At 43.7% G+C, this 18,544-nt stretch overlaps 1 protein-coding gene across 1 annotated transcript in view; it reads left to right on the top strand.

The window, feature by feature from the left end:
• DNAH8 (dynein axonemal heavy chain 8) overlaps window positions 1-18,544 on the top strand; it is a 593,210-nt gene that overhangs the window by 320,410 nt on the left and 254,256 nt on the right. Inside the window, exons 44-45 of the mRNA XM_050948396.1 lie at window positions 3,323-3,495; window positions 15,263-15,441. Of these exons, the coding sequence (XP_050804353.1) occupies window positions 3,323-3,495; window positions 15,263-15,441 (352 nt within the window). The remainder of the gene's footprint in view (window positions 1-3,322; window positions 3,496-15,262; window positions 15,442-18,544) is intronic.

Raw genomic sequence — 18,544 nt, 5'->3', positions numbered from 1 at the left:
TATTTCTGACCAGCTTCCCTTGATTTACCACAGGTAGAATTCTTATTTAATGAACCAAAGGAAGTTTGAGAGAGACAAGGTAGGTGAGGTAAGACCTTTTATTGGACTAACTTCTGTTGGTGGAAGGTGCAAGCTTTCAAGCTACACAGAGCTCTTCTTCAAGTCTGGAGAAGGAAGTGGAGTGTCTGACCTAAATACTAGTCAGAACATTTGTTTTCTTCCTCAGAACTGAAGCAGAGCTCTGTGTAGCTTGAAGGCTTGTGCCTTCCACCAACAGAAGTTGGTCCAATAAAAGGTCTTCCTTCACCTACCTTGTCTCTCTCATATCCTGGGACCAACATGGCTACAACACTGCAAACAAAGAAGTTTGTCAGACTAGGACTGCCGCTTTACATTCCTTATGAGGCTGGTGGGAGCCCTCAAGTGGATGTGGGTGGGAAGGGGGAAAAAGAGAAATGTTGCTTTGGAAGGGGGTTCAGACAGACTTGGCGGTAGGTACAGTGGCTCCCTAGCACTCCATCGCTCATGGGTTATTTCTCCCTCTCCCCAGTTCAATGGCTCTCTTGCTCACTGGCTTCTGAGGGCTTCTCAGCTTCCTGCAATGTTTCCAATGAAACAGCAGAGTTCTTGGGCTTATGGTGATGGAAACAGCTAGGGGAGCAATAGGCTGAGAGTGCTAGAAAGAGATTGGGCAAGTGAACCAGGATTTCAGGAGCTGGTGAGCCGAGAGGGAATAGAAACCAGAGGAGTAGAGGAGCCAGGGGATGGAAGGAGGGAGATGGAAAGGGCTACTTTGCTTCTACCCCTTTCATCACAGTTCCTGTACTTCCTACTCCTATAAGGCTCTTACTGGCCTGACGAGGGCAGTCAGTGGCAGTCCCGGTCTTATGTATGTTGGTTTGCCAGAGGAGAGCTCTTCTTTGATGAACTATGGGAAACTTGTTTAAGTGGGATTGCTACTTTATAAGTCCAGTGGAAGTTTTGAGGGGATAGGGAATAAAAACAAGATTGTGGTAAGGAAAAGGAGGAAGAAGAGAAATTGGATGAGGTGGAAAGGCAAGCTGGGCTGCTGGATCCCTGCTCTTGGTGTTCCATGCCCTACAAAACAACAGAGTCCATAAGTCTGGATAGACTGACAGGTAGCCCTCAAAAGTAAGGAAGAGAGTTGACAGTGGACTGAGTGATATCAAGAACCAAGGACACTGGGGACGAGAGAGCTAAGGGTCACAAGAGCTGGTGAGTCAGAGAGGAATAGACAGCTGGGAGGCATAGAAACCGAAGAGGGTTGAGGGCTGGGTAAGAACCAGATGAAGGAAAAACCTTTAACCATGTAGCCAGTGGCTTAGATATAGCTATTGAAGACAGGACTCCGTGCAGTCCAGCCTGCCTTTCCCACATCACCAGCACCACTTCTTTCTCCTTGCCTAACACAATATCCAATGATCCTTCCCTTTCCTCCCCACACTCTCTGGATTTGCAGTGTGGTAGACTCACATGATTTAATTCCTATAGTTTGTCAAAAAAGATGCCCCTCTCTGGATTAGTGTGAGAAATTAACCAGAAACAAGACTGCCTCAGTAGTTGTTTTGTTTTGTTTTGTTATTTCTTTGGGAGAAGGGAGGCAGTCCAGGTCTTTGTATTCTCTCTAGCTGCTCAGAGAACAGTAATGGACAGTACCTTTGGGAAGAGGGGCGGTGCCTAGTTTAAGGCTGGGTGGAATTTTTTTTGTTTTTGTTAATAAACAAAAAACAAATTAACTTTGTTAATAAAAATATAGACCCCAAGAAGGGCTGTGAGTTCATGAAAGAGACTGTGGCATTCTTACATGACCCTGAAAAAGGAGAAATTGAGGCAGGGTGCTGCAGAGCAATCTCTGGTGTTGAGGGGATGCTCATGATGCAGCTGGCCATGTTATAAAGACCACAATGTTTTGTTTTTGTTTTTTAATGTTTAAATGTTTGTGAAAGGTCTTCTGAAAGTTTCCGCTCCCCCCCACCCCCCATAAGACTACCCTCTCCATATTGGAATCTTAATGTGGTACTAACCAATTTGTTGGGACCCCCATTGGAGCCATTAGCCTCATGCCCATTACTCCAGTTGTCTAAGAAGACAGGATTCCTCATTGCAATTACATTGACATGCAGGGTTTGTGATTTGAAGCTCATGTGAACCTTTCACATACAAATTTTCACAGGGATAAAGTTAGTGTGGCCATACCCTAAATTTCTTCTGAAAGCAATTTATGACTTTCATTTAAGTCAGTCCATTCACATAGCATTTTTCCCCAACGACTCATACAACCAAGGTTGAGGCTGTGTTACAAACTCTGAATGTTATCTGAGCTCTGATTAAATGAACAATATGCTGCAGTTGTGAAAAAGGCTAATATTCTGGGGTGTATTAACAGGAGTGTCCTGTGTAAAACATGGGAGGTAATTGTCCCACTCTACTTGGCACTGGTGAGGCCTCAGCTGGATTACTGCATCCAATTCTGGGCATCACTCTTTAAGAAAGATGTGGACAAATTGGAGAGAGTCCAGAGGAGAGCAAAAATGAGAAAAGGCTTAAAAAACCAGAACTATGACGAAAGGTTAAAAAAACTGGGCATTGTTTAGCCTTGTAGAAGAAAGACTGAGGGAATGGGGGGACCAGATAACAATTGTTAAATAAGTTAAGGGCTGTTATAAAGGCAATTGTGAGCAACTGTACTCCATGTCCCCCGCAGGTAGGGCAAGACGTAATAGGCATAATCCGTAGCAAGGGAGATTTAGGTTAGATATTAGGAAATAGTTTCTCGTTATAAGGATAGTTAAGCTCTGGAATAGGTTTCCAAGGGAGGTTGTGGAATCCTCAGCACTGGAGGTTTTTAAGCAGATGGACAAATACCTCTCAGGGAGGGTCTAGATTTACTTGGTCCTGCCACAATGCAGGAGGCTGGACTTGATGACTTCTGGAGGTCCCTTCCAGCCCTGCATTTCTATGTTGGTTTTGTACTAGACCAAAACATTTTGTTTGTCCCTCATAATCTTGCTTTGTGTGTTCCTGTTAAAGCAGTGGGAGCTTTACTGTACGTGAGTAATAGGTTTCTTATATGGATTCAAATTGTCAGAAGATTTTCTGAATATAAACTTTAAAAATAAGTTCTTTATGCAGTGCAGAAATGTATTCAGCTTTACTCCTACCAAATCTTGAAACAGGTGGTCATGCAAGTATAGTGAAATGTTCTATCTTTATTATTCTAATGCAGTTACTCGTTATATAAGACCTAATACTGGGCTACTGTGCATCTGTAATTTATGGCTTATTTTTCTTTTTGTTTAAGGTAAAAATGCATATCAAGTCAGTAACTGATTTTGAATGGCTAAAGCAGAGTCGATTTTATTTTAAGGAAGATGTGGATCAAGTTTGGGTATCCATTACAAATGTTGATTTTATTTACCAGAATGAATTTCTGGGATGCACTGATCGTCTGGTCATAACTCCTCTGACTGATAGGTGAGAAACAATGTTTTTCTTGGGGGTTGGGGGAAGCCAAAAAACTGTTTAATATGCAGAGTGACTTCTTTTATATAATACTCTGGACTGCTGTAAATATAAAATTGTACAATATGTTCCAAAACATGTAGTGAATATCTTCCTGTATGTTTGAATAGGCACCCATGCCTCTTTTTCATGTAATTAAATAGAATATCGCTAATCTACATACTTTATAACTCCTACAGAAATATGATCTCTTCACTCTTCTCAGCAATGATTTAATTAACAGCAGAAATGTGTTTATTAGTATAGTATTTTATCATTTAGGAAATATTATATTATATAATAACTTGGTGATAGAATTGGTATTTGAGGCCCAAGAGATTCCTGGACTTGGCTCAACAATTTGATGTAGGGGACTTAGAAATCTCCTCATCTTCCTTTTTGTTACTTCCCTATTAACAGTCAGCAATTTTTGTAGCTTTCTTCCAATACTCATGATTGTGCACCTGGCTGTCATGCAAATTGGTCTCTTTCTAAGGTCCACTGATATCCAGTCCATGTACTGAGTCTTTGGCCTCCCCCTTGGTCATCTTCTGTCCATGATCATTGCAAGGATCATCCTACCAATATAACTCTTGGATATTCACTGGATATATCTATACCAATGTATCCTAGTCTCACTCACTTGTCTTCATTTCATTTCTGATCACAGAACATTGAACCATTTGACCATCTCAACATCTTCTTTTCTGTGGTGGATGATTCCTTTTCTTGTGGCTGGCCAAGTCTCTGTTCCATCCATTAGGGTGGGTTGAATTAGTTTTAGTGTACCTTCATGGACATCTCTTTATCACAGAGAACTGGGGTCAGCTCCCACCATTTATACTGTGGCTTTGAAACAATGCTAGGCATCACTTAGGAGGACACCACTGTCACCAACCATTAATCCTAGGTATTTCAGTTCTTCCACTTTTCTAAGTTCTCTGCCTGTAATAACCTTTTATTGTGGGTCCTCCTGCCTAAGCTATCATAGTCTCAGTCGTACCAATTCTCCATTTCAGGAGGTTGAACTCACTGAATAGTAGATTTTTCTAACCCTCCTCCAGCATCTGAACTTTACAATCTCTCAATTTAGTCTCTTGTTCACATGTCAGATTTACTCTTCTCTAAGACCTCACATAGCTTCAAGCTTCTTCCAGACAGCATTTCCCTGTTCCATGTTGCGTATGCCAGCTTACTCACTTCTTTAAACTTAGTGGCCCTAATCTAGGTTACAAGTCAGGCAAAGTTTTTGTACATCACTTGCAGAGCTCACTCTGAGGTACACTTGACCTAGACATTAGTTCACTTGAGCATATCTAATGGACAAGCTTTATGGATCACCTTCCCCTTCTCCTAGCTGAGCTGCCTCCCTAGGTTAGGGAGCTCATCTGCCCCAGCAAGACTTATTTTAAGGCGGTCTTTAATCACCTTGATGTCCTTGTCATAGGGCCTGTGTGGGCATTTTATGGAAGGAGCCACACCACCAGCTATCCAACACATCCTGCTGAGAGATGCCTCCAGTTGTTCTGAGACTCCTTATTTGGATCTTTTCAACTGTCTGGCATATGCAGGGATATTCCTCTAGCTGCCACCCAGGGATGTGCCTGATGGGAGTTGATCACTCCTTCACAGGGTATAGGATCTAACAATCTAAAGGAAAAATACATCTTCCATTAAGTTAAAGATTCCAGCTCCTTTGCTTGTGAAGATTACCTTGAAAATGTAAACCAATATGAATTGATATAAACCACTCACTCCAGCTGAAAGCTAGTTACTGATTTTTCCTAAGAATCATAAATGTAGGACTAGAAGGGACCACAGTTAAGTCATTTAGTCCAGTCCCTTGCACAGAGGCAGGACTAAGTATTATCTGAACTATTCCCAACTGGTACTTGTCTATCTGTTCTTGAAAACCTCCAGTGACAGATTCCACAACCTTCCTAGGTAATTTTGTTCCAGTGCTTAACTACTGTTATAGAAGGACGTTTTTCCTGTTGTCTAACCTAAATCTCTTACTGCAATTTAAGCCCATTATTACTTGTCCTGTCCTCAGTGCATAAGGAGAACAATTTTTTGATCCTCTTCTTGATAACAACTGTGACAAAGTTATTCCTCTACCTTGGTGGGTCCTGCGCTTATTGGCGGATTTGCACGCCTCAAAGATTCACACTGTGGGTTGGGAAACAGCCCAGAGAGCTTCCCCTCTGGTAGAAGCCATAGTCCAAGTCAATTCCTCCTGTGTTTGATCAGGAATAGGGAAGTTTGGGGGGAACCCGGGCCTGTCCTCTACTCCAGGTTCCAGCCCAGGGCCCTGTGGACTGCAGCTTTCTAGAGTGCCTCCTGGTACAGTTGTGCAACAGGTACAACTCCCTGGGCTACTTCCCCATGGCCTCCTCCCAACACCTTCTTTGTCCTCACCACCAGACCTTCCTCCTGATGTCTGATAATGCTTGTACTTCTCAGTCCTCCAGCAGTATGACTACTCACTCTCAGCTTCTTGCATGCCTGTTGCTCCCAGTTCCTCGCACACACTTCCTCTCCTCTGTCTCTCTGGCTCTCTTTGGCCTGACTGGCGTGAGCCCTTTGATAGCATCAGAGGGGCCTTAATTAGAGTCAGCTTAACAGCCTCACCTGACTCTTAGCAGGTTAATTGGAGTCAGGTGTTCTCATTAGCCTGGAGCAGCCCCTGCTCTGGTCACTCAGGGAACAGAAAACTGCTTATCCAGTGGCTAGTATGTCTCCCTTCTACTACTCTGCTGTTCCCAACTGGCCTGGGTCTATCACACAACCTTTTATGTACTTGGAGACTGTCATATTCCCCCTCAGTCATCAATTTTGCGAACTGAACAAACCCAGTTTTTTCCAATCTTTCCTCGTAGGTCATGTTTTCTAGGATTTTAATCATTTTGTTACTCTCCTTTGAACTTCTCCAGTTTGTCCACATCTTTTCTGAAGTGTGGTGCTTGGAACTGGACACAATACTGCAGTTGAGGCCTTATCAATGCTGAGTACAGTGAAAGAATTACTTCTTATGTCTTGCTTACAACACTCCTACTAATGCATCCCAGAATGTTTGCTTTTTTTGCAACAGAATTACATTGTTGACTCATTAAGTTTGTGATCCACTATGATCTCCAGATCCTTTGCTGCAGTACTGTCCTAGGCAGTCATTTTCCATTTTGTATTCATGCAGCTGATCCTTCCTAAGTGTAGTATTTTGCATTTGTCCTCATGGAATTTAATCCTATTTATTTTAACTGGTTTCTCTGGTTTGTCAACCATCATTCTGAATTATAATCCTGTCTCCCAAAGTGCTTTCAACTCTCCCAGCTTGGTATCATCTGCAGACTTTATAAGTGTACTCTCTATGCCATTATTAAAATCATATATGAAGAAACTGAATAGAACCAGACCCAGAACAGATCCCTGTAGGACCCCACTTGATGTGGCCATCCAGCTTGACTCTGTACCATCGATAACTATTCTGAGTATGCTTTTCCAACCAGTTGTGCATCCATCTAATGACTTCTATTCTACCATGTTTCTATAATATCCGATTTGACCTCCTGCACTAGTTTATCCAGTTCCTCCATTTTATTGCCCAGGCTCCATGCATTCATGTACAAGCACTGAAGTCACTTCCCTTAGTCACAGAGTTTTCTAGTTCTTGGTATTCCATTATCCCTTGCCATATCTTCATTTAGCTGATTTTTCTAGTCCTGTGTATTGAAATCAGGTATGAAATACATGTTTCAAATTGTTGAAAAAACTGAGGCCTGTTAGCGCATAGGTCCATTATGTGTAATCTTACTTTAGGATCCAGATCTGTGAGAGGACATCTGCCCAGCCCATTCCTGATAAGTGGTTCTGAGGGTACAACTGCAAAGAGTGTGAATTTGCAGTCAGTATTCTCCTGGAACTCCAGGGACATAGTTATGAACTAAACCATAAAAAAAAATTGCACATTGGTACCAATTTGGATGGGAAAAAATCTCTTCCTGCATTTTAAACAGCTTTGTGTCAACAGATTTATGGTGAACCTTTCTGAAGAATAACTTAGTGGTAGAATTGAGCCTGTTCGGGGGTTGTTTGGTTAGCTATCAATTTTTGAAAAAATTCATAATAAGCAAATGTGTTATATAATGACTTAAGAGAAAGGAAAAAAACTTTGATTATGTTATTCAACACATTGTTAAGTAGTAAGCAAAAAGGAGCATTTTGGTATCATGTTAAAGACATTAATTTCAACTCTTTATATACAAAACATGTAATTAATACAACTCCCCCATCTAAATACTACATAATTAATAGAAATGTCTCTTTCTGTGTTGTTGATGCTTTCTCAATGCTACTAAGGTTATTGTATGTTCTGCCATAACTACATTGAGTGATGTATCAAGTCCACAATAATATGAAATGGTTAACCCACTAACAATCCAGTATTCAGCAGCTGACTAGAATGTCCTCTCCATTTGTATCCTCATCTTCATGATCTAAACTGTGCTCCATACTGTCACATCCTCCTCCTCCATGTTCTCACACATTTGCAAAATATGTGATAGAGAGCATTTGAGTCCATTTGTAAGGCACTGGCAATCCAGGTAATTTACATTATTTGATGCATTTTCAAGCTCTCAGCTGCAAGATTACCTCAGGGGCAGGCCAGCCTTTCATCAATTCCGTTGTCAGATCACCCTTTTAAATGACCCAGCCATGCCCCATGCTTTGGCTGGTTATGACAGGATACTTCTCCAGACTCCTACACCAGACAGCAGCCTCGTAATTGGCACAAAGCATTCAGGTAGAGGCAGTCTTTGGACAGAGGAAGCAGGCCAGATTCAACATCTCCCTTCTTAGGTTGGAACAGCTCTGTTATTTTAGCTCATTTACCTCTGTGATATTTGACTTAACTACATATATTGTACAGGTGAATTCCTGAAGATGGTGACAAAAGGTTTTTAAATAAGACCCCATGTTGCCCTAGCTCTGCCAGTGCTCAATAACAGGTACTCTTTTCTGGTGATTATCTGTAGGCCAATAACTTCCCCACATCTTGCAAATATGCTAACAGAATCACACCTAGGGAATGCATGCATTCCCAACAGGGCTGAGCAGACTTCCTTAACAGATGTATTGGAGCATGAGCTTTCGTGGGTGAATACCCACTTCGTCGGATGCAACAGATAAGGTAAAAATCTTTCACTTAGAAAGACAAGGAAAGCCAGCGCATTATACTTCTGTGTAAGTACCTGACTGAGAGTGAAGTGATGGCCAAGTTTGGTTACATCTTCTTTGATTTTTTGATACCAGATCTTGCATAGATTTTTGCCAATGTCTTTGAAGAGAGCAAGGATAAGAATTGGCACATCAGTGTCCTTAGATACCATTGATTTCATGGTTCTTTGATGCATTCTTTGCATGTAACATTATCCATGTGTGTGATTTTTCTGAAGACGACAAGTCCAGAAAGTTTGGTAAGCTTGTTATGCAGTACTCTTGTATGTCATATACATTATCTCACCATATACATTTCTCCAGGAAATAAGGCTTTTTCCATTCTTCACATAAGAACTTGATGAAAGCAGTCTTGCTGGTAGAACATTCAAGAAAACACCTCCATTGTTTATATCAGGCCAGAAGATCCAATGTTCTTCAATAGAACTTCAGGTTCTGCCCTTCTATTTTCCATCTCTGAATTTTTAATGGAGATGTGTGGTAGAGTTTAGAGACTTCACACAAAGGCTGAGACAGGGAAAGGACTGCAGCAGGACTGGGCCAGGAAAGCTCAGCCCCTCAGGCACTGCTGAGTACACTTCTGAGGAAAAGACCAGTATAAAGAGAGCTTTGGGAGAGAAAATAGAGAAGCCATTTCCTGAAGGAGCACTACTCTGTAGTAGCAGGAGAAGAAACTGCTACTGTGGGGGTTTGGCTGCGAGTCTTCCCCCCACCCCTTGATACTACCCAAGAGGGAGGTAAAATGTGGGGCAAGGGCACCAGAGGGCTGCAGTCATCAGTCCTAGATGGTGGGGGTTCAAGGCAGGGACTGAAGCCAATTGCCAAACTGAGACACAGGGTGTGGTAGGATGTGGCCAATGGGCCAAATTTTGAGGGGCTGGTCTCAGGCCATCCCAAGCTGCTACACTTTTAGGGCCCTGGGCCAGAACCCCTTATATCTTGTCCCAAGAAGGGCAGGGCAAGGGGTTACAGGTATAGAAGCTGGTCCAGCAGGGACCTAAGCCAAAGGGCCAAGTCATATTGAACTGAGAGAGAGACTGAAGTTAGAAGCCCAGACCACTAAATCTACTGGCTGATCAAATCAACCCACTATAAGTTGTCATTGAACATGCTGGAGATCACATCTATCCTGTCACTGTCAGTGCTAGTCTTCAAAGTTTACACATTCTCTGACAGATCACCATATATTTTGTTCTTAATATTTATTTTGTGTACAAGACCCATTCCATCTATGGTGTAAGCCAGAGGTGGGCAAACTTTTTGGCCTGAGGGACACATCGGGGTTGCAAATGGGTATGGAGGGACGGGTAGAGAACGCTGTGCCTCCCCAGACTGCCTGGCCCCTGACCCATCCAACCCCCCCACACCTTGTCCCCTGACCGCCCCTCCCGGGATCCCTGCTCATGGGACCCCCCCCATGAACATGAGCGGAGGACTCAGGAGGAGCAGGGACAGCCGCACAGGTGGAGAGAAGCGGTGGTTTTCCTCTTCAAAGTGCCACTTCTTTCCTGAGTCCTCCGCCTGCATTTGCTGTGCTCCCTCCACCTGCACTGCTCTCCTGCTCCCGTGCCCCTGCAGTGCAGCCCCTCCTCCTCTCAGGGGGGTGCCAGTGTTCAGCTGCCTGAATGTCCAGCCCTGAGCCCCCTATTGTTGGAGGGGCCATGCCAGGGCACCCTGAGCTGTGACGCCCGAACGGAGCCAGCCAAGCTGCCAGGCTGGTGGCACGGCATGCTGAGGCTGCGGGGGAGGAGGGACAGCAGGGGAGGGACCAGGGGCAAGCATCCCTGGTCGGTCCTGTGGGCCAGATGTGGCCCGTGGGCCATAGTTTGCTCACCTCTGGTGTAAGCAGATGGGCTAGGGATTATGCCAACTTTTTCTGAAAATTCCTTCTTGGGCTTGCTTTATTTGTCTTCCTTGTGGTGCCATCAAAGATGGTGAAAGCCTGGGGTAGTGGTCCTAAGGGGTGCTGCAGTACTTTTCTAATGTCCAGATTCCTAGTTGATGCATGTGGGATATGTGATCCACTTTTAATACAATCTCCTTGTTTTGAGGCTTTTGTTTTCCTGGATTTCTTTATCACTGAATGTCTTTTGTTTTTGCTTTGGCAGCTTATCATAGGAGTCCTGGGTTGGCTGCACAGTTTCTAGCCTATGTCATGTCTGAATGCTATATATGCACCTTCGTTTTTCTCCTTTGCATGTAACAAATTGTGACAGTGTTGGCCATCTGGTGTGGGGCGAGTGCACCCCACACAGCCTCCTAAACCCGAGGCAATGTACTCACCTCTAATAGATGGACAGTGTGGCCCAATGGCCAAAGTCAATAGGTTCACCCATCTTAATGGGCAGTAAGGTCTATTGATCAATCTATAGCGTTGCCCCTCCTAGTGGGGCAGTAAGGCCTAGCAGGTACAGTCAGTAGATTTGCCCCAGGGATACAGGGGCAATAAGGCCTAGTCGCCAGTCAATAAATTCACACTTGTCAGCAGGGCAGTAAGGCCTAGAGGCCAAGATCAGTCAGAATGGGGGCCACCACACACAGGAAAGGGGGTCATGGCCCAGGTCTGGGCCTTCCCTCTCCATTGGACCCCAACCCAGGGCCCTGATCATGGCAGGGGCACATGCTACTGAGTCAGAGTCTGGTGCGGGGAGGGATGTCCAACCAAAACACACTGACTCAAAAATTCTGGTTTACTAATCAGGTCCCTATCGAAGCACCCTGGGCTGCTTCTTACCATAGTTCCCACTGTCCTGGTCTGGGCATCTCTGTTATCAACGGATTCTCTGGTCTGTGCTGTTCCTGGTGACTCTGGATGCAGTGAGGTCTCCATGGGTACCTTGGTGTCTGCCTGAGTTACCATGTCTCCAGCCCCCATGGCCTTGGGCAGCAGCTGGTTCTTGGCAGGCACCATCAGACTATATCCTTTCTCCCTGGCAGTCAGCCCCAACTGAGGGTAGCTGCTCCCTTTTATACCAGTGCACCTGGAGAATGCCCAGTAGAGTGAAGGGGGCATGTTTTCCTCAGTCCACAATGTAGGGTTAACTCTTCCCCATCCAGCATGGAGAAAGTGAGTCCCATCATACAGATCCTCGCTAACATCTTCAGGAGCTACAGAACAAATGAAGAGACAGACTAATTCATTTAGTTCTACAAATGGATTGACCCAGGTCTTCTCCAATGTATTTGTCAGTTACTGACATCTTTTTCCTCTCTCTGTAACCTGGGTGGCCCAAGATCTGCATGAGATATACCAGGTGTCTGGACCTGTACCGTTTGCCTTAGTTTCCTAAAAAGAGGTATTTCTGCACTCTGCAGTTAGGTAATACCTGTTCACTGCCCCAGCCTCAGGACTGAATCCTTTGGTCCTATCTGCTGTCTGTGTCTTTATTGACAGTCTTCTGAATGGCCTGATCTACAGGAATTTTTCCAACAGGTTTCATGACCCCATCTGTACAGAGGAGCCTCTGTTTTTGAAATGATCACACACCTCAGGATGTTCTTTCTCCAACCATGGCATCTGTATGAAGAACACTAGCAGATATCTTGTGTAATTTTGCTTGTCATAAGCCAAAACACTAAGATATCATGACTCCTGTCATGGTTAGGTGAAGAAGCTCATTCACCTTTCCTGGATGCTTGAGAAAAAGGCCAGGAACCATAACAACCATAACAGTTTAATTCATCTAGAATGCTGATAAGTCGCTGTTTTCATTACTCCAGTGGTTCAGGTACATGTTAAAAAGCTGAAATCCAAACACAGGATGAATTGCTGAGGACATCATTCAACTGGTTTATGTTGCTTCTCCATCTAGTTTGTGTCATTGAAGCTTTGTAAATCAATCAGATGGTGGTCCTCCATCCAGGTATAAAAGCCCTTCCTGACTAATTTCAGCAGGACCTAGTAGACTGATTTATGTAGTCTAACAGATCAGTGGTGTTTGCGTCCCTGCAGTATACCCTGATGGAACTTTCAGCAGTAATACTGGACTCCCAAGATCATTGGAATCTTTTCCCAATGATTGACATCATATTGCATATTTTATGAAATGCTCCCATTCTGATAATTGTGGATTGGAATATTATCATTTTTTGTCATTCTTCCACAGTATTTCTGCATACAATGCGTGGTCAAAGACACATACTTTGTAAGACATAAATTGAGTTTTTTCCAAATATTTTCAGAGTCTGATTAAGGATTTTTTTAGGCTGTGGACATCTCCATTGGTGGTGCATTCATGATCAGTAGATACCCAACCTTGTTCTGAATCGTACTGACCTTGTTGCATGCTTGGATGTTGAACTCAATCTAGGAGATGATTGGTTATTTACATCCGTTTGCCTGAGCAGAGACCATACTTCTTTCTTGAGCATTGTGAATGGCCTCTTCATAGTGTACTGGGTGTATAGTGAGGGGGGGGTCCAGGCCCGCCCTCTACTCTGGGTCCTGACCCGGGGACCCTCTGGTGGCAGCCTCGTTGTCCTCCTTCTCTCCCCTTATCTATCCACTTCCCTGGGCCACTTCTCCTATGGCCCCTTGCACCCACTAGGCCCTTCCCTTCAAGGCCTGCAGCCTGGCAGGCTACAGGCTAGAGCTCCCTTCTGCTCCCTGAGCCTGTCCAGCACTGTGCTGTCCACGGTGCTAGTCTCCCAGCTCTGGAGAGTGACCTTCCCCTGTCAAAGGCCTGGGACAGACTGACTCTCCCCTTCCTGAGCAGCCTTTTTATAGGACTGAGACTGACCCTGATTGGCTGTCTCCAATCTGGGCCCCAACTGGCTCCCTACAAACCCTTCTCTAATTGGCTGCCTGTCTGCACAGGCACACTGGCCTGCTGCAACCCACACTCTCAGGGAGTAGGGCAGTCGCCCCACTAAATACAGGTGGAGCATTTTGCCTATTTTTCATGCTATTGCAGAGTTTTCTTGTGCGTAAATATCTTTCTGCAGTTTAGGTGGTAAAATGTTTGTTGCTTCATTGGTGTCTTTTTATAGTGAATAATGGTGGCACATTTTTGGATCTCTGTCTCTTAAAAGATTCTTCCATGATTCCATGTCTCTTGGTTTGGTCAGTTCTGTGAAAGAAGCCTCCACATCACATATCACACACATGTTTTTAGACCTTTTACTCAGTTTGTGAATGCTTTTTGGAAACCTCTGAATCAGATTCGATTGTTCATTCGGTAATCACAATAGCATCACAGTCAAATCTGAAGCAAACACAGGAAAAATATGTAAATCATAAGTCACAGTACCTTATAATATACAAAAACTACCAAAAATGATTTTAAGTTTAGAAATCCGTGTAGAATCAAATCATTTTTCATTTGAAGCATGACTGCCATTATTATGTATTTGGGAAGTTGCCATGTTAATGGTTATGCAAATGAGACATTTTTTCATAGTATTCATTATTAATGTAAAAAAGTATTCATCATTAATGTAAAAAAAGTAATTACCCAAAATTGGGTGAAGACATATATTCATTTTTAGTCAAAATATTGCCTATACCCATTGTTCACCCAGTGCCTCTGCTTACTAGTACTATTTCCATGGAAACAGGCCTACCTCCACCTTTAAGCTACCATGCAGAAAGGTCCATCACATATTTTTGTAATATGTATGAAATAATATTTAAAAAAATGGGAATTTGCTCTTTCTCCCCCCGCCCCCCCACCGGATGGTACCAAAAAGTTGTCTGGCTCATGGGCTAACAGTCCAGTAACCTACTTTTGTCCCTTAATTGTTCAAATGTCCTATATTTTCTTTATCACAACCCTAGAATTAATTTATGCTTAGTGGAATCCTGCTCATTTGGGGTTAGATTAAATCTTTAGACTTGGCCCTGAGCAAGGGTGACTTATACCTAAATGCTCCTCTGTAGGAGTACCTTTACAAAGGAACTGTGACTCAGAGAGGCACAGTCATTCCTGGCCTCTGAGTAAATTCTGCAGCCCTTGAAATGATGCATCTTATTTATTTCTTGGGTATGGACACCTATTCTGACCTAAGGCTTTATTCACTCTGTCTCTCTCCACCCTTTCCTATCCATTATCTCACTGGGATGAATGTCCAGAGAACAGGGGTTGTGCTCTACAACAGATCCAAGTCTGGGTAAATCAAGCAGTGGGGGTTGGGTGGCCTCCTTACTCTCCCAGATGGTCCAGCTTGGCCAAGCAAAGCAGGGTCACAAGTTAGGCTTTTGTTAAAGAAAGGTTGGATTGTGTCTTTAACTACAGTTGCTCCAGGAGGCATTGTGCCTCAGAGAAATATCTCTGAGGCTCAATTCCCTCCCTGCTCTCCCTTTTCCTGGAGGTGGGGGAAGGGTAGGAGGATAATAATTTACTGTTTTCCTTGTACTAGCCACAAATTACAACACCCCCTGAAATGTGTTGACTCAGATATGCTGGCTGGCATGTTGAGGGGGCTAATATTGCTTTATTATATGCATATAGATTTTATTTCTCACTTTCATCTGTAGTTAATTACAAATTTGAATTAACATTTACAGATGCTATATAACCTTAGCTCAGGCTTTGGGAATGAACATGGGAGGAGCTCCAGCAGGACCAGCTGGAACTGGTAAAACAGAAACTACAAAAGACATGGGAAAAGCTCTGGGAAAATATGTAGTAGTATTTAACTGTTCTGATCAAATGGACTTCAGAGGCTTGGGCAGGATTTTCAAAGGTAAGATTTTCCATGTTGTGTGTACTGAGAAACAAAGAACAAATTAGTTTTTTATTAAATCATAATAGCCACATAGGATACAATTTTCACAGGCACTTAAACCCCATTTTCAATAGTAACTTAGGAGCAAGTAGGAGGACTCCTAAGTGCCTAAGAGCCTAAATCACTTTTGAAAATGAGTAGAAGTTCACTGCTAACCTGCGACTGCCTCTGAGTAGAGGCACTGCTGCCTCCCTTTGGGCATCCAAATCCTATCTCCTGCCTAAGCCCCATAGTGATTCACAAACGAGGGGAAGATGGGCATTCAGCAACCTAACTCTCCTGAGGGGCCAGATCTGATAGATGTGTTCAGAGCCTGCCTACTGGATCAGGCCCCAATAGATGAGCTTACACATAATAGCTGGAGGGGTAGGACCTCCCTCAAAACTTTTAGCCCAGTAGTTAGGGTACTCACTTAGGAGGTGGGAAAGCCCTGGTTCAAGTCCCCTCTCCATCTAAGAGAGAGAAGAGATTTGAACCAGGATCTGCCACCTGTAAAGTGACTGCTCTAACCATTGGGCTATAAGTCTAATGTAGGGAGTCCTTCAGTCCCTCCTGTTGGAAATGTTGCATTGTGGGTAAATAAGACAAGAATAATTGGAGCAGGGGGATTGAATCCTGGGTGTCCTACATCCTGGGTGACTGCTCTAATTGTCAAGCTATAGAATCAATCTTATCCATGTATTCTCATTTTCACTTTCTTAGTCATTTTAAATATTAATGCCTAGCCATACAAATATGCTTTACTGAGATACACTCATTTAGTCTTTTTCAATAATAGCTGTATTACACACAAAGTTAAAAGAACATTATCAGGCTTGCAAAGTCAAGAAATCAAAGCTAAGAAATTCCAGAATTGCCTGGGTTCAGCTCCTTGAGTATGCATTATAATGTGCACTTTAATTACATGATCAAAAGTTAGTTTATCCCAGTTATTGGTGACCTGAGATAACTGCAGTGAAAATATGCAATCACAGCCAATCCGAAGTATCTGTACATGTTAATCTTCCAATCCCTTCCTACTAGCCCCCTGAGCAGTTAGTCCCGAGTGCCATCTACCCATACTTTGACCCTTGACTGGAAGGCAGCAGAGGGCAACAAAAATGATTAGGGGGCTGGAGCACATGATGAATGAGGAGAGGCTGAGGGAACTGGGATTATTTAGTCTGCAGAAGAGAAGATTGAGGGGGGATTTGATAGCTGCTTTCAACTACCTGAAAGGGGGTTCTAAAGAAGATGGATCTAGACTGTTCTCAGTGGTAGCAGATGACAGAACAAGGACTAATGGTGTCAAATTGGGGGAAGTTTAGGTTAGATATTAGGAAAAAAAATTTTACTAGGAGGGTGGCGAAGCACTGGAATGGGTTACCTAGGAAAGTGGTGTAATCTCCTTCCTTAGAAGTTTTTAAGGTCTGGCTGGGATGATTTAGTTGGGGGTTGGTCTTGCTTTGAGCAGGGGGTTGGACTAGATGACCTTCTGAGGTCCCTTCCAGCCCTGATATTCTGTGATATGTGCACCTTCATATGCATCTGCTCAACTCCTTGGTCCCATTGTTTGTGTATTTTCTGTAGCTGCACCCATCAAACACTCTAAGAAAAAAATATGATTATTTAGCCCTATTGTAACCGTACTTTGAATTATGGTTCACAAGTGTATTCCACCACTTGCCCTGTGTTCCCTCTGCACTGGAGTTTTCAGACACATTTCCAGTGTAAAGGAACTGAGGGTGGAAGGGGAGAGGGGAAGGTTGGGTTGGCACCACACTTATATAGTCTTAGAACGGGGCCATGAGGAGGTGCAGGGTGCCTGTGCCAGCTTGATCGGTACTGTAACAGAAAGAAATCTGGCTCCAGCTTGCTGAGTGTGCACACATTCCTGTGTGGAATACATGAATAAACCACATCTCAAAGAACAACAGTTGTAATACAGGCCATTAACCACTTTATCCTCTTTGCTAGGGCAGTTCTTTAAAAAGCATAAATGCTCAAACCACTCTTGACCTCCAAAGCCAAAAAAAATTACTGCTTCATCTTTCTCAGAGTGCTCAGTGTGGGATTTTTCTGCCCAGAGATTAGCCACTCCAATACCAAAGGCAGAGCATACCTTTTGGCTTGCCACTCCCTGGTACTACCCCATACTGGCTCTCATAGAGCATGGCCTTTGACTTCTGTACCCATTCCAGGATGATCAAGACTGGGTATTTCATCAGTGGCATCAGTGGATCCACCATCGGTGGTGTTGGTAGGGCAGTGAACATTATTGGTACTGACCATGCCAGAGGCCTATGTAGCTGCAAAAGATCTGCTCTTCCGCTTGGTATCACTTCACTGCTCGTCCAAACTAACCGCACCTTGTCGGGGCTGTCACATGCAGTGCAGACATCAGCACTGACATTGGGATCTGTTATAGTAACTGTGACCAGAGGTCCTCGGTCTTCTCTATGACTTCACCCAGACTACATGCTTTACTGTGCCTCAGTGCATGGTACCAATAGCTAGGAAGCCCCTGATGTTGCTCCTGGTATCTCAGTCCTGTCATATGTCACTGTCCTGATCTCTGATGACACCTTCTAGTACCACACCACCCTTGCCTTTGGTGCATTCTGATCCTTGCTGGAGTCTGAAGTGGGTTCCTATGTCTCCCCCTTCAGGGAGTGCAGGGCATCCTCCAGGACTTTGACAGGGTCCCTCACCAAAGGCTTTTACATAAATTATGGGATAAGAGGGAAGGTCCTTTCATGGATTGAGAACTGGTTAAAAGACAGGGAACAAAGGGTAGGAATTAATGGTAAATTCTCAGAATGGAGAGGGGTAACTAGTGGTGTTCCCCAAGGGTCAGTCCTAAGATCAATCCTATTCAACTTATTGATAAATGATCTGGAGAAAGGGGTAAAAAGTGAAGTGGCAAAGTTTGTAGTTATCATAGATAGTTCTCTGAAGATGTCCACGCAGTGTGCAGAGGCAGTCAAAAAAGCAAACAGGATGTTAGGAATCTTTAAAAAGGGGATAGAGAATAAGAAAGAGAATATATTATTGCCCTTATATAAATCGATGGTACACCCAC

This window comes from Gopherus flavomarginatus, chromosome 4, assembly GCF_025201925.1.
Source record: "Gopherus flavomarginatus isolate rGopFla2 chromosome 4, rGopFla2.mat.asm, whole genome shotgun sequence".
Classification (NCBI taxonomy): Eukaryota; Metazoa; Chordata; order Testudines; family Testudinidae; genus Gopherus; species Gopherus flavomarginatus.
The sequence above is the reverse complement of the archived record's forward strand: the minus strand, read 5'-3'. Positions and strand labels throughout refer to the sequence as shown.